We start from the raw sequence: 15,038 nt of genomic DNA on the forward strand, positions 1-15,038 counted from the left end.
TTCCATGTTAGCCCCTCAGGGGCTGTCTACCTTGCCTACACTTAGTTCTGGCTCTTTGTAACAGTGATCATTTTTATTTTTCATTATTTTTTCTATTTTAGAGGCAGTAAGATGACATCTTAAAGATGTCTTGATTTGCATTGATGTGATCTTTGGGGACTATTAATACTTTTTTATATGGCATAGTGGCTCCAAATCTTTTTTTTTTTTTTTTAATGTTTAACAATCACTGCCATACAATTGCGATTTTATCCCTCCCCACCCACCCCCCACTACCTCCCTCCCTCCCCACGACTGCATACAATTCTGTATAGATTCTACATATACTTTCCTATTGAGTATATTTTCACTATAGTCATGCTATGTAGTCAGACTAAGATAAATGAAAGAATCCGTATAACAAATCAGAACATGATACACAAACAGATACACATACACAAACATGATCTGCTACATTATGTGAGTGACTTCCATATTTCTCTCTCTGAGTGTGGAAGGCATTTTGCCTTGAGGTCCACCATTGGGATTTTTTTTTTTTTCAGAAGTTCTTGTGTTATTACAAAAATCTAAGTCTACCAGAAAAAACTCTCACACACTGTGGTTGTTGCTGTGCATAAAGTTCTCCTGGTTCTGCTCCTTTCACTCAGCATCAGGTCATATAAGTCCTTCCAGGCCTCTCTGAAGTCTTCTTGTTCATCATTTCTTATGGCACAATAGTACTCCATTACATTCATATACCATAATTTATTCAGCCATTCCCCAATTGATGGACATCCCCTTGACTTCTAGTTTTTGGCAACTACATAGAGTGCTGCTATAAATATTTTTGTACATGTGGGACCCTTTCCCATTTTTATGATCTCTTGGGGATATAGTCCTAGTAGCGATATTGCTGGGTCAAAGGGTATGCACATTTTTGTAGCCCTTTGGGCATAGTTCCAAATTGCTCTCCAGAATGGTTGGATGCGCTCACAGCTCCACCAACAATGAATTAGTGTTCCAACTCTCCCACATCCTCTCCAGCATTTATCATTTTCTTGTTCTGTCATGTTTGCCAATCTTATAGGTGTGATGTGGTACCTCAGAGTTGTTTTGATTTGCATCTCTCTAACCAATAGTGATTTAGAGCATTTTTTCATATGATTATAGATAGCTTTAATTTCTTCCTCTGAAAATTGCCTGTTCATATCCTTTGACCATTTATCAATTGGGGAATGACTTGTATGATTATACATTTGGATCAGTTCTCTATAAATTCTAGAAATGAGGCCTTTATCCCCGAGCTTAGCTGTAAAAATTCTTTCCCAATTTACTACATCCCTCCGGATTTTGGTTGCATTGGGTTTGGTTGTGCAAAAACTTCTCAGTTTAATGTAATCAAAGTTATCCATTTTGCATTTCATAATGCATTCTATCTCTCCTTTAGTAAAGAATTCTTCCCTTCTCCATAGATCTGATAAATACACTATTCCTTGCTTCTCCAGTTTATTCATGGTATCAATCTTTATACCTAAATCATGTACCCATTTGGACTTTATTCTTGTGTACGGTGTCAGGTATGGGTCTATGCCTAATTTCCGCCACACTGTTATCCAGTTTTCCCAGCAATTTTTGTCAAACAATGAGTTCTTATCCCAGAAGCTGGGGTCCTTGGGTTTATCAAACAGAAGGTTGCTATATTCCTTGCCTACTGCATCTTGAGTGCCAAGTCTATTCCACTTGTCTACCTCTCTGTTTCTTAGCCAATACCAAGTGGTTTTGATAATTGCTGCTTTATAGTACAGTTTGAGGTCTGGTAGCGCTAGGCCACCTTCCCAAGCATTTCTTTTCATTAGTCCCTTTGATATTCTGGACCTTTTGTTTTTCCAAATGAATTTTGATATTATTTTGTCCAGCTCTAGAAAGTAATTGTCTGACAGTTTAATTGGTATGGCACTAAATAAGTATATTAATTTGGGTAGAATTGTCATTTTTATTATATTAGCACAGCCTACCCATGAGCAACTAATGTTTTTCCACTTACTTAAATCTGACTTTATTTGTGCAAAAAGTGTCTTGTAATTGTGTTCATATAATCCCTGGGTTTGTTTTGGCAAGTAGACTCCTAAGTATTTTATACTGTCTGCCCTAACTTTAAATGGGATTTCTCTTTCTATCTCTTGCTGTTGGACTTTGTTGCTAATATATAGGAACACAGAAGATTTGTGTGGGTTTATTTTGTAACCTGCAACTTTGCCAAAGTTGTTTATTAATTCAAGTAATTTTTTACTTGAATCTCTGGGATTCTCTAGGTAAATCATCATATCATCTGCAAAGAGTGATAACTTAGTTTCTTCTTTGGCTATTTTAATTCCTTGGATATCTTTATCTTGTCTAATTGCTACAGCTAACATTTCTAGTACCATATTAAATAATAGTGGTGATAATGGACAACCTTGTTTCACCCCTGATCTTATTGGGAATGCATCTAGCTTATCCCCATTGCATATAATGCTTGCTGAAGGTTTTAGATAGATACTGCTTATTATTTTATGGAAAGTTCCCTTTATTCCTACATTCTCCAATGTTTTTAGTAGGAATGGATGTTGTATTTTGTCAAAAGCTTTTTCTGCATCTATTGAGATAATCATGTGGTTTTTGTTAGCTTTGTTGTTGATGTGATCGATAATGCTAATAGTTTTCCTAATATTGAACCAGCCCTGTAGTCCTGGTATGAATCCTACCTGATCATAATGTATTAATCTCGTGATAAGATGCTGTATTCGTTTTGCTAGAATCTTATTTAAAATTTTTGCATCTATATTCATTAGGGAAATTGGTCTATAATTTTCTTTCTCTGTTTTGTCTCTTCCTGGTTTGGGTATCAAAACCATATTTGTATCATAGAAAGAATTTGGGAGGACTCCTTCTTCCCCAATTTTCAAGAATAGTGTATGTAGTATTGGAATTAACTGTTCTTTAAATGTTTGATAGAATTCACTTGTGAATCCATCTGGCCCTGGAGATTTTTTCCTAGGGAGTTCATTGATGGCTTGTTCAATTTCTTTTTCTGAGATGGGGTTGTTTAAGTATTCAACTTCTTCTTCTGTTAATCTGGGCAATTTGTATTTTTTAAAATATTCATCCATCTCGTTTAGATTGTCGAATTTGTGGGCATAAAGTTGGGCAAAGTAGTTTCTAATTATTGTTTTAATTTCCTCCTCATTGGAGGTGAGTTCACCCCTTTCATTTTTAATATTAGTAATTTGGTTTTCTTCTTTCTTTTTTTTAATCAGATTGACCAAAGGTTTATCAATTTTATTAGTTTTTTCATAAAACCAGCTATTGGTTTTATTTATTAATTCAATAGTTTTCTTTATTTCAATTTTATTAATCTCTCCTTTGGTTTTCAGTATTTCTAATTTGGTATTTACTTGGGGATTTTCAGTTTGTTCTTTTTCTAGCTTTTTCAACTGCAAGCCTAAGTCATTGATCTCCTCTTTTTCTATTTTATTTATGTAAGCATTCAGAGATATAAAACTTCCCCTAATAACTGCTTTTGCAGTATCCCATAAGTTTTGGTATGTTATCTCACTATTGTCATTCTCTCGAATGAAATTGTTGATTGTTTCTATGATTTCTTCTTTAACCCAACCCTTCTTTAGAATTAGATTATTTAGTTTCCAATTGATTTTTGGTTTCTCTTTCCATGGCCTTTTATTACATGTAATTTTTAATGCATTATGATCCGAAAAGGATGTATTGATTATCTCTACCTTTCTGCACTGGATTGTGAGATTTTTATGTCCTAGTACATGGTCAATTTTTGTAAATGTTCCATGTACCGCTGAGAAAAAAGTATATTCCTTTCTATTCCCATTTAATTTTCTCCAAAGATCTATCATATCTACCTTATCCAGAGTTTTATTTACCTCCTTAACCTCTTTCTTGTTTATTTTGAGGTTGGATTTATCGAGTTCAGAGAGGGGGAGGTTGAGGTCCCCCACTAGTATAGTTTTGCTATCAATTTCTTCCTTCAACTCCCCCAACCTCTCCTCTAAGAATCTGGATGCTATACCACTTGGAGCATACATGTTTAGTAATGATATTGCCTCATTGTCTATGGTGCCTTTTAGCAGGATATAGTTTCCATCCTTATCCCTTTTGATTAGATCTATTTCTGCTTTTGCTTTGTCTGAGATTAGGATTGCTACTCCTGCCTTTCTTACATGAGCTGAAGCACAATATATTCTGCTCCATCCTTTGACCTTTATCCTATGTGTATCCCCCCGTTTCATATGTGTTTCTTGTAAGCAGCATATTGTTGGATTATGGCTTTTAATCCATTCTGCTATCCGTCTCCGTTTTATGGGAGAGTTCATTCCATTCACATTCACAGTTATGATTACAATCTGTGTATTTCCCTCCAACCTCTTTCCCACCATTTGTGCTTTTAGCTCTCCCATCTCCCTTCCCCTCCTCAATAGTATTCACTTTTCTCCCCCTCCTCCTGCAGCCTTCCCCTCCTTCTTTTAACCCCCCTCCCTTTTAGTCCCCTTTACTCTTATTGCTCCTTTCCTCCCTTTTAGCCACCCTCCCCTTTCTTCCCCCTTCCCCTCCTACTACCTATAGAGCTAGTTAGGCTTATCTACTTAAGATTATTGTTCCCTCCTTTGAACAAATCAGATGAGAGTACCTCTCAAACAATGCTCATCTCCCTCCCCTCCTTCCCTCTACTATAGTTTTGTACTTCTTCCTGTGATATAATTTGCCATTTTCTGCTTCCCCCTTTCCACACCTCCTATTACATTCCCTTCTCATACTTAAATCATATTTTTGACATGACATCATTTACTTTTTGCCCGTTCCCTCTACATATATCCCTTTTATCATAATAGCTGCACAGTTCTCAAGATTAACAGGTATCATCTTCCCTTATAGGGAGGTAAGCAGTTTGCCCTAATTGAGTAGCAAGTTTTTGTTTTTGTTTTTTCCCCTCTGTTTACCTTTTTATGATTCTCTGGAGACCTGCATTTGAAGATCAAATTGTCTATTGAGTTCTGGTGTTTTGGTCAGGAAGCTCTGGAAATCCCTTATTTCGTTGAATGACTTTCTCCTTGCCTGAAATGTTATGCTGAACTTTGCTGGGTAGTTGATCCTTGGTTGAAGTCCCAACTCCTTTGCCTTACGGAATATTGGGTTCCAATTCTTTCGATCTTTTAATGTAGAAGCTGCAAGGTCCTGTGTGATCCTGACTGTGTGTCCTTGATATTTGAATTGTTTCTTTCTGGCTGCTTGTAGTATTTTCTCCTTCACTTGATAGCTCTGGAATTTGGCAACTATATTTCTTGGGGTTTTGAGTTTGGGATCCCTTTCCGGTGGGGAACGGTGGATTCTTTCGATGACTATTTTGCCCTCTGAGTCTAGTACTTCTGGGCAGTTTTCCTTGATGATTTCCTGGAAGATATTGTCCAGACTCTTTTCTTCATCATGGGTTTCTGGCAGGCCAATAATTCTTAGATTTTCTCTCCTGGATCTATTTTCCAGGTCAGTTGTTTTTCCAATTAAATATTTTAGATTTTCTTCTATCTTTTCATTCTTTAGATTTTGTTTGACTGATTCTTGTTGCCTCATTGAGTCATTAGTTTCTACTTGCCCAATTCTAATCTTCATCGTAGTGTTTTCTTCAGTTAGCTTTTCCATCTCCTTTTCCATCTGACCAATTTTTCCCTTTAAGGAGCTATTTTCTCCATTTAATTTTTGTACTTCTTTTTCCATTCGACCAATTTTCCCAGTTAGGTTTTGGGTTTCCTTTTCCATCTGATCAATTTTCCCAATTAGGTTTTGGGTTTCCTTTTCCATTTGATTAGCTCTTCCTTTTAGGGAATTATTCTCTCCAGTTAATTTTTGAACTTCCTTTTCCATTTCTTCAATTTTCTTTTTCAGGGTGATGTTCTCATCAGTGAATTCTTTTTTTATAGTTTTAAAATCATTGGCCAGTTTTTCTTTTATATCCTTCTTCAGACGTTCCAGGTAATCTAGTTGTGCTTGCGAGAAATTCATAGTCCCATCTGAGGTTTCAGATGGAAGTACAGTCTCAGCTCTAACCTCTTTGGTGTTTGTGTTTTGGTCCTTATCCCCATAGAAAGATTCTATGGTTTTTTCACTTTTCGTCTGCTTTTTCCGATTCATGATGTTGGCTGAGTGTTGTAGCTTTTGGTTCTTTCAGTCAGAAGGTACAGATCTTTAAGTTGAGCTGATGTGTGTCTAGGCTAAAAGCAGGCTTTTGTTTTTTGTTTCCCCGATCAACCCTGGGGTTAGCTTGTTAGGTGTGTGGGAGGGGTGGTCTGGTCTCAGGATATCTCCTCAGCTGACTTGAGGCAAAGGCAGGGTCAGGGGATGGTGATCCCAGCTTCCCTATTGTCTTCCCTTTTCCCCTGGAGGGCTGGGCACGCCTAGAAGCTAACGGGTGTTCCCGCCCCTCCTGGGGCTCGTCTCCCGGCTCTGAGGCTTGCCTGGGTCTCAGTGCGAATTTTCTCTGCCCTGGGTCGTCTGTCCCTCCAGCCGTCTCCGCCACTGTAGGAAGAATCCCCCTTTGCCACTTTTCCAGCCTCTGGTGTTATGAGACCACCCGCCCCCTTCTGCTGTTCCCGCTGATCCAGGATTAATCTGGGGAAGAATTTTATGGTTCCCTCACGGTCATCAGGGGGGAGGAGAGAGCACTTACTGATCACTCTGCCATGCCAGTTCCTGGAAGTTCAAGTAGTGACCCACCGAAGTCCGTCTTCAGGCTGAAGATTTCAAGGGCTGCTGCGCTGATGTCTGGCACTCAGCGGCTCTCACCGGCTCAGCCTGGCTTATCTCCTGCTCCGCTGGTCTCGCCCGCCACTCTCGGGCTCCTCTGGTCCCCTCCGCCCTGCCGCGCTGACCGCGCTGCGCTGTGCTCCGGGGTCTTACCCCCGCGGAACAGATCCGTCCCGTGGACCCTCCGGTCCAGCCTGGGCTCCGAATCCGTCAAAGTCCGTCACCCACTGGATTCTACACCTCCAAAGTCTGGTCAGACTCTCCCCCCAGAGATATCCCATGTGTTTCTTTGTTGTTCTAGTTGCTGAACTACCAAGACCAAAGCATTCTCTGTTGCTAGTGGAAGTGTATTGTTGTGTTCCTTGAGAGGAGGGTAAGGCACAGGCCTCCCTATCTAAGCTAACACTCCAGAGTAGATCTCATACTGATTCATTTTCCCAAGTTGTGAAAGTCTGTAAATAAAAAAGGTGTGGGAAAAACTGCAGAGTTAACCTTTTTTGATCATTGGGAAGAAAACCAGTTACTTGGATCAAACTTGGATGTGATTTCTTAAGTGTCAAACTGTTATTCTTGGAGGTTTCCTTACTTGCATGTTGGGTGTCTGGGTATTTGTTGCCTTCCTGTCTATTTATCTCTTTGTTTTTGAATAGCCATTTAACAAGCCAGACCCTTAGTATGCTAGGCCATTGAGTTTTTCCTAATGGGGCATTTCCTTTGTCTGGAATGCCTGACGGGACTGTTGTTCCAGGAATTCACTGGAGTTGGTTTAGGAGGGAAACCAAAGCCTGGATGGGCCTTGGGGTACAGCTCTAAAGTTTTCCACCTTGGTGACATTCAAACCCTTGTGTACCCAGATTCTGACTTCCATGGTTCCAGCACTGTATGTGTGAAATCACTCTATCTGTAGTGGAGAAGCTGATTAAACAATTATGTCAGTTGTTAAAAAAAAAAACATTGGACTTGAAGTCAGAAGACCTGATTTTGAATCTGAACTTAAACTTAGCTTTGTAACTATATGTAACTATATGCAATTGAGTTGGTCTAGTGTGTCAACACAGTTTCTCTGAGTTACAAGTATAATCCCCTCTCTGTTCCCACCAAGCAGACCAATTATATAAATTCAGTGTCATAAAACATACAGATGGAGCATTTATTTACTGTGTTTACTATACACTAAGTATTATGTTAAGCAGTGGGAATACAAGTACATGTCCTCAAGGATCACACACTCTGATGAGAGAAGACAGCACAGAACAGGGTCCCTGTAATTTCTACATGCTAATAATAAATAACATTCATTGAAAGGATTTAAATAAAAGACTGATTTGACTAATTAATGCAAATTTCTTAGGCTTGTCTTTTTTTATTGATATCTCCTTTTAATTTATACCAAATTATCCTGGGATTCATTCCATATAAATTATAATAAAAAAATAGAGTAAGGCTGTTCTTCACTTTATTTTTAAGCATGAATTCTAACTTTTGCCTCTGAGAGGCAAGCATGCATTTAATTTCCTCAGTTTACTTGTTATGCAATGAATTCCTCATCAGCGCAACTTTTCTCCTAATTTAGCTTGAACACGCCAAAGTCACACAGACAGAGTTGGTGTGCGAGTCTTTCAGGCGGAACAAGAAGACCTCAAAATTTCTGAAATTCCAAGAGCCAGTCAGTGAAGAGCAGAAAGCCAGGGAGCATCTGGACTCAGAACTGGGCAGAACAGAATGTGAGTTCTAGAGAGGTTTGGGGGTGTTGACACGTAGTGTGATGCACATACTGGGAGGCTTGGCTTTGCTCACCAGTTATTGTTTAGCTCACTCTCCTAAATGGATGAGGAGTAAAATGTAAATTAAATGAAATTATGGAAAACTGTAAACAGTTAGGTTTTATGAAACGTTGTTATGAATTCATGTGATGTGACATTTTTTTATGATTATTAAATGCTTATGACCAAAGTTGAGAAGTTTTTCCTAAAGCATGAAGCTAGAATTTTATCTCCTTCTGGTTTGCAGAGGTGTTTCTAAAAATACAAGACTTATTAATTAAATCTTTAACTTGTATTAATAAAATGGCCTCATTTCATTCTATAAAATCTTTTCCCCAGATATGTTAGCCGTGCATCTCGTTGTTTAAGCAAAACAGTGTTAATGAATACTATAAATATCCACATTTTATATGGTCAAAGATAAATTTTAATTTATAAATTATAATTTATAATGTATAAGTATAAATATATTATGTAAAATCATATAAATTATAATTTATAAATTTTAATTTGAATATTTATTTCGGTACCTTCATGACCTATTATTTATTTATTCTGGTCCATTGGCCAGAATGTGCATCAGTGGGTGGAAGTTGTGTACATGTTAATTTTAGCTTGATGGAAGACAGAGGTTTTTAAATGTTCTCAGTTCATGGCACCTTATTGTATAAGTAACTTTTTTATGGCATCCTAGGCCAAAAAATATATCTTACAGTTCTGGTTATTAAGTAATTAGGTCCAAACAACTTAATAAGTATTTACGTCCCAATAATGTAGTGGCCATTTGAAAAAATAATATACAGAAATTGAAGAAAAAATATTTTTCATCTATCCTTAAAAAGCCACAATTACTAATGAGATGTCTGCACCTGTTGGGCTCTGAATTACTTCTTAAACCTTGTAATCAGATTGGACACTACCATTTTCATTTTGCGTTCCACAATGATTTTCTTAAGGTGCTTGCTTTTTATCACAGCTTTTTATGCACTGAAAATCCAACTTGAAACAATAGGATCTCATAAAGGAGGTTCAAGAAGTTGCTGGCATTGCTGAAAGTACAAGTGAATAGAACCCCATCTCAGACATTTGAGAACATCATGGAGAGAGAGAATTGTAGTGCAATCTACTTTGAACTAGTGGTTTGTGTGGTGTTCCCTGTGAGCTTGCTGTGGTGCCTTGGAATTCCATGGCACACAATTTAAGAACTGCTGATTTAGAGAATAATTTAGTGACAGTTAGAGCTATCCATAAGTGAAAAGAGCTGTCTCGGGAGTAGTAGATTCACGTTCACTTAGTCTTTAAGTAAAATCTGAATGACACTTGTCTGATATGATCTCCTCTATGTGGAGAGAGAGCAGGTCCTTTTTGAGGTGTTTTCACAATTTTCCAAGGAAGCTTAACCAGTATAAATCAGTTGCCACAGTGAGGAATCTAAAGAGCTTAAAGCCAACAAAGAGTTGATCTTCTTAACACGTGGAGAAATAGGGTGGGCAAGACCTAGACCAGTTAGGATAAGCTCGTTTGTAAAATTTTGTGGATCATTCCACAGTTATCTCAAGAATCGTCAAAGATGAAACCAGGAGGACAATGACAATAAATGGAAAGATCTGTCAAGATATCTCTAACAAACTAATTTCTCTTTTAGTGAGAGTGGAGTCACCATTTTTGGCTCCCAGTGTGCTATATGAAGAGTAAGTAACTGGATGAGACCAAGTCTACCCAGAGAAGGTCTTCAGGCTGACTCACTGTCCAATCAGGACAAAGCAAATAAATGTAGTACTCTTGTCTGGCTCTTTTATACAGTTGGACGCACAGCTCAGAGAGGTAGTCCTGAAGGACATATGGCTAGGTCATATGTTGCAGTTGGACAGTAAACTGGCCCTAGAATTGAGTAGTAGATTGGATTTCCTTTTCATAACTCCCAGTGTTCTCTTTGAAACAAAAGTCCATCTTTTTAACACCCATATTTTTCTGCTGATTCTATTTGGCTGTGGAGCATGGAACATCACAGGCTAAGAAATAAAATTGCGGGTTACTCCAAAGGGGCAGCACAAGAGAGGCATTTGGGGCATGAAGATTCTATAACACATCACCAGGACAGGCACAGAAGCAAAAGCTGCATCTGTCATTGGACAGCAATGCCTACAGTGTCAAAGGAAGGCCCCTGCATGCTGGTAGATGCCCTAGGGGCTATGCACAATCCAAACCATTGGATGGAGCTCCTCTTTAATGTGACAGAAACTCCACTGAAGTATTGACATTTTGTTGGGATTGGAAGCTCAATTCCGTGTGGACAGTCTCGGGCGGGTAAAGGTGGGAGCTTCTAAATCTTAGAGCTCTCACGAGACCCCCCCAGGAAACGGCTGGGAATCGAGGTGAACCGAGCCATCTCGAGTAATTCCGCCTCTTCCTGTGAGAAACGTGATGGGAGAGAGATCTCCCCGCCCTCGAGATTGTCCCGGATCTGGGCACACTATTGTTATCTAACAGCATGGTATTCAGATGCAAACTATGCGGCTGAAGGTTAAGTAGGATTGAGGAAGCCTGAAAGCTCTCTTAGCACGTGAGGAGCCAAGAGGACAGTAGGCTCCGCTTCTCTTCTTTCCTCTCTCCCCTCCCCCTCTCTCCCCGCTTGTACTTCTACTTCCAATCCCTTAAGATCTTAGCCTCCTTAGGAAATCTCCCCCTCTTCCTCCTAAGGAAGACCCCCCTGCACTTGTAACCGAGACCCTGAAATGAAGCTCAACCCTTGTTCGACTCTGGAACGTCCTTTCTCTCATATGAGCATCCGGTTTTGGCCAACCGAAGACCTCGGAGGTGAGGTAAGAAGACTCGGGTAGCCCACGCAGGCCTCTAGGCCTGGCAACATTTGAAGACAAGGAAACTGTGACTCCAAGAGTTTAACATGAATAATCCAGGGCTAGACAGATCCGGTATCTGCCTGTGAATGAACTCAGGCACTCTGACTCTCAAACCACTGAACGACCCTACCAGTATGTTCATTATTAGAGATCGATACATGGGTGGAGAAGAGACACAGGGAAGGGCCACAGAGAGAAAATAGTCATTTTCCCAGGAACATTTCATATCGAGAGAGGAATTAATACGGTTCTGTCTCTGCCCCTCCTCCTTCCTTTCTTCCCACACAGTACATAAATAAATTGTTAATCCCTATTTTGTAGGTGTGGAAATATTCTTAGCAAGGTAAAGTCATTTGACCTTGGTCACACTTCCAATAAATATTGAAACTATAATTTGTACCTGGGCTTTCTGGCTCTTAAATTCGGTGTTCTTTCTATTGTATATACTATGTTGTTTTTGCCTCTGAAATTCTTTTCTGTCCAAGGAACTGTGCAAATATTCTTCTCATTTTGCTATTTTGTAATACTGCGTCAGGTCACTTTTTCATGTACTACTGTGCCCACTGAATAATAATTCAAATAACACCTTTGGTTGTAACTCCATCCTCTCCTATCAAATCATAGATGACAGGTCTTACCAGATAAGCCTTCACATCCTCACATCCAGTGCCTTCTCTTTACTCACATCTGTTCATCACCTCTCTTCTCTTCCATTGATCTTCCATAGATGGTAGAGTTATATTTCCAAAACATAGATCTCTGCTCAAAAAAAAAAACAAAACTGAATCCTCTAGGATAGAATGTTGATTGTTCTGCTTGGTGTCTAAAGCCCTTTACAGTCTGAATATGGTGGCATTGGATTGTGCAATAAGAAATTAGACACATGAGAAACTGAGTAATCTGAGATGTGTGTGAAGGAATACAGAATGAGAGAAGGAAAGCAAGAAGGATAACATGTACACTGACTACCACAGTGTAAACCAAAAGAAGAATTAATTTTGCATTATTAAAAAAACTTCTGAGTAGAATGAAACATACTTCCTTCTTCTTGGTAGGGAGGCAAGGGCTGATTGAAACCCACATTATCAGATGTAGCGATGGTTAGCAGTTGCTTTTGCTTAACTGTTTTTCTTTGTATAAAAGAGTGTTCAGTTCCATAAGGTTGGGAGTTTCAGAAGGGAATGGTATTTCTAAAAATGATTGAATGCTTGTGGCATAGAAACAAAAGACACTAAGAAAACTTATTAAAAAAAACCAACCCTGGTTAAATGAACAAGTGAATGAATGACTTGGAGTCAGGACTTCAGTTCGAGCCCTACAGCTGCAAGACAGTTTCCTCATCTATAAATTGTAGCTGATAATCACATGTTGATACTGAACTGCAAATCTCAGATTTCAGACTGGTCCAAGTCCTCCATTTTCCCTACAAGGAAATTAGATCCAGAAAAGACAAGGGACATGACCTCAGTCACATCAGGAGAAAGGGGCGGAGATGCAGTTTGGGGCCACATCCCCTAGCACAGACCCAGCCTCTTCAGTACGTTATCAAAGTCTTCCAAAAAATGTGAGGATATTGATACTAATTGTACAAATTTTTCTTCTGTTTCTGCTTATTTCACCCTGTATCACTTCATTTAAGGTTCTCCATGTTTTTTTGAAATCTGTTTCTTTATTTCACAATAGTATTCCATCACAGTCATATATTACAACTCACTCAGTCATTGCTCGATTATGTAACACCTCTTAGTTTCCAGTTTTTTGTTGCCGCAAAAAAGCTGCTATAAATGTGTGAGAGAGTGTGTGTGTGCGTGCGCGCGCGCGCATGTGCCTTTTTTTGTCTTTGCTCTCTTTTGGGTATAGATACCTAGCAGTAGTATAGCTGGCTCAAAGGATATACCGACTTCATAATCTGATAGAGAATGAGATGAGCAAAACCAAGAGAAGAGTCTATACTGTAACAACAATAGTAGAAAAACAAACAAGTTTAAAAGCACAGAAAATTACGACAAATTTAATGGCCATTCATGATTCTGGAAGACCAGTGATGAAACACGCTCTCCATGTCAGAGAGAGGACAGAGTTAGGGTGTATAATGAGACACACACACGTATCTATACATATACGTAATAGACTATATTTGCATTTATATTTCAGTATAGACCAGGAAGGAATTTGTTCTGCGTGTCTGTGCACATTTGTTACAAGAAATGTTTTTCTTCTTCCCCCCACCCTGTCCCCAGTGGGATACTGGATGGAAGGGAGAGAAATTAGACTTCTGTTAATTTTTAAAAGTAAAAAGGTGAGGCAGGTGCTGCACATGGGGAATGTGGCATGTGATGCACTTTTTAGATGACATCGTCATATTATTAGTTTTGCCTAATTGTTTCACTCTGTTAAACAGACCGCTCATGGAGTGAAGGTGATCTGCAATTATTCTTAATATAAAAACAAAACACATCCATAAAACATTTTTTTACAATCCAGTATACTTTTCATTGGACCATACCCCCTCCTTGTTCCACCTGTAAATATAGTCCTTCTAAGTCTCCAAAAAGCAACATGTAAAGTGTGTGAAAGTAAACTGTTATTATGAGGGACATTTGTAAGTTAGAATAGCATTTAAGCACCAAGAAAAAAACCAAATAGCACTTTAATTACCATGTCAAGACATAAGCTTTTAATATTCTTAATAAACAATTCAGTATTATTTGAAATGGTATGTAGGCAAGTTTTAAATTGTCATGATACTGCATCAGTTCTTCTTTTGAAAATCCAGTGATAAAACCACAGGCTAAAACAATCCTGTTCTTCTGATAATTTTATTTCCCAGACATCATTGGTGGTGAAGAAGAAAAAGCTCTTTTTGAACGTGAATTTGAGGAAAAGGGTAACCTAATTGACTACCTTGCGGAGGAGTTGTTATGTGTAGGTAGAAAATTAGAAGAGTTAGAAGAAGAAAAAGAGCAAATAGAGGAAGAAAGAAAACTTTTCTCTAGAGAGATAGCTATATGGAAAGCTGAAAAACTACAAGCTCACCAAGGTATGTATTATTTGGACTATTGTTTTATGAGATATGATATTTATATGCACATTCATTTTGAGTTGACTCACTTCAGTTTTCCCTTTGGTGGCTTTAGCACGTTACATTTGCTTTAAAGATGTTAGAGCATATTATTGGTATTATTAGTCAGTAGCTGGGATATAGCTATTTTTTTCCCCAGGTATCAGTAGGAAAGAATACTTCCTCCTTCAACTTTATGCACTTAACCCCAAGTGGAAGTTGCTGATAATGCAGAATATGAAAGAACTTGTGAAAAGTATATACTCTAATGGCAGAGAATGAAAAAAAAAAATTAGTTGGTTACTGAGCAGTACTTCCTGACAAATGATGAGCAGTTTGGAGGGGTGAGATAGTTGATTGTAGAGTAGAGCAGAGTGAGAAAGTTAATGACTTCTAAAAGCAGGTTGCCACCTAGTTTAATCTGTTTTTAATAATAATAATTACAGTTAGAGTTCAGGGGTAAGGGTGAAAACTAATTATTTAGAAAACGTAAGTTTTTTGTGAGTACGGCATTTGAATTACTTGCAGTGAATTCCCAATTTTGTCTCTTTCAAGCCATGTCCATTTTAC

General features: G+C 38.5%; 1 protein-coding gene and 1 long non-coding RNA gene across 16 annotated transcripts in view; one reads left to right on the plus strand and one right to left on the minus strand.

The window, feature by feature from the left end:
• The window catches only part of LOC140530917 (uncharacterized), a 1,083,438-nt gene that overhangs the window by 541,282 nt on the left and 527,118 nt on the right, over nucleotides 1-15,038 (minus strand). The gene's annotated exons all lie outside the window — the stretch shown is intronic.
• LOC140531010 (uncharacterized) overlaps nucleotides 1-15,038 on the plus strand; it is a 30,789-nt gene that overhangs the window by 7,086 nt on the left and 8,665 nt on the right. The window contains exons 3-4 of the mRNA XM_072650211.1: nucleotides 8,357-8,507; nucleotides 14,238-14,447. Of these exons, the coding sequence (XP_072506312.1) occupies nucleotides 8,357-8,507; nucleotides 14,238-14,447 (361 nt within the window). The remainder of the gene's footprint in view (nucleotides 1-8,356; nucleotides 8,508-14,237; nucleotides 14,448-15,038) is intronic.

The sequence above is a fragment of the Notamacropus eugenii genome, chromosome 3, assembly GCF_028372415.1.
Source record: "Notamacropus eugenii isolate mMacEug1 chromosome 3, mMacEug1.pri_v2, whole genome shotgun sequence".
NCBI classification, from domain to species: Eukaryota; Metazoa; Chordata; class Mammalia; order Diprotodontia; family Macropodidae; genus Notamacropus; species Notamacropus eugenii.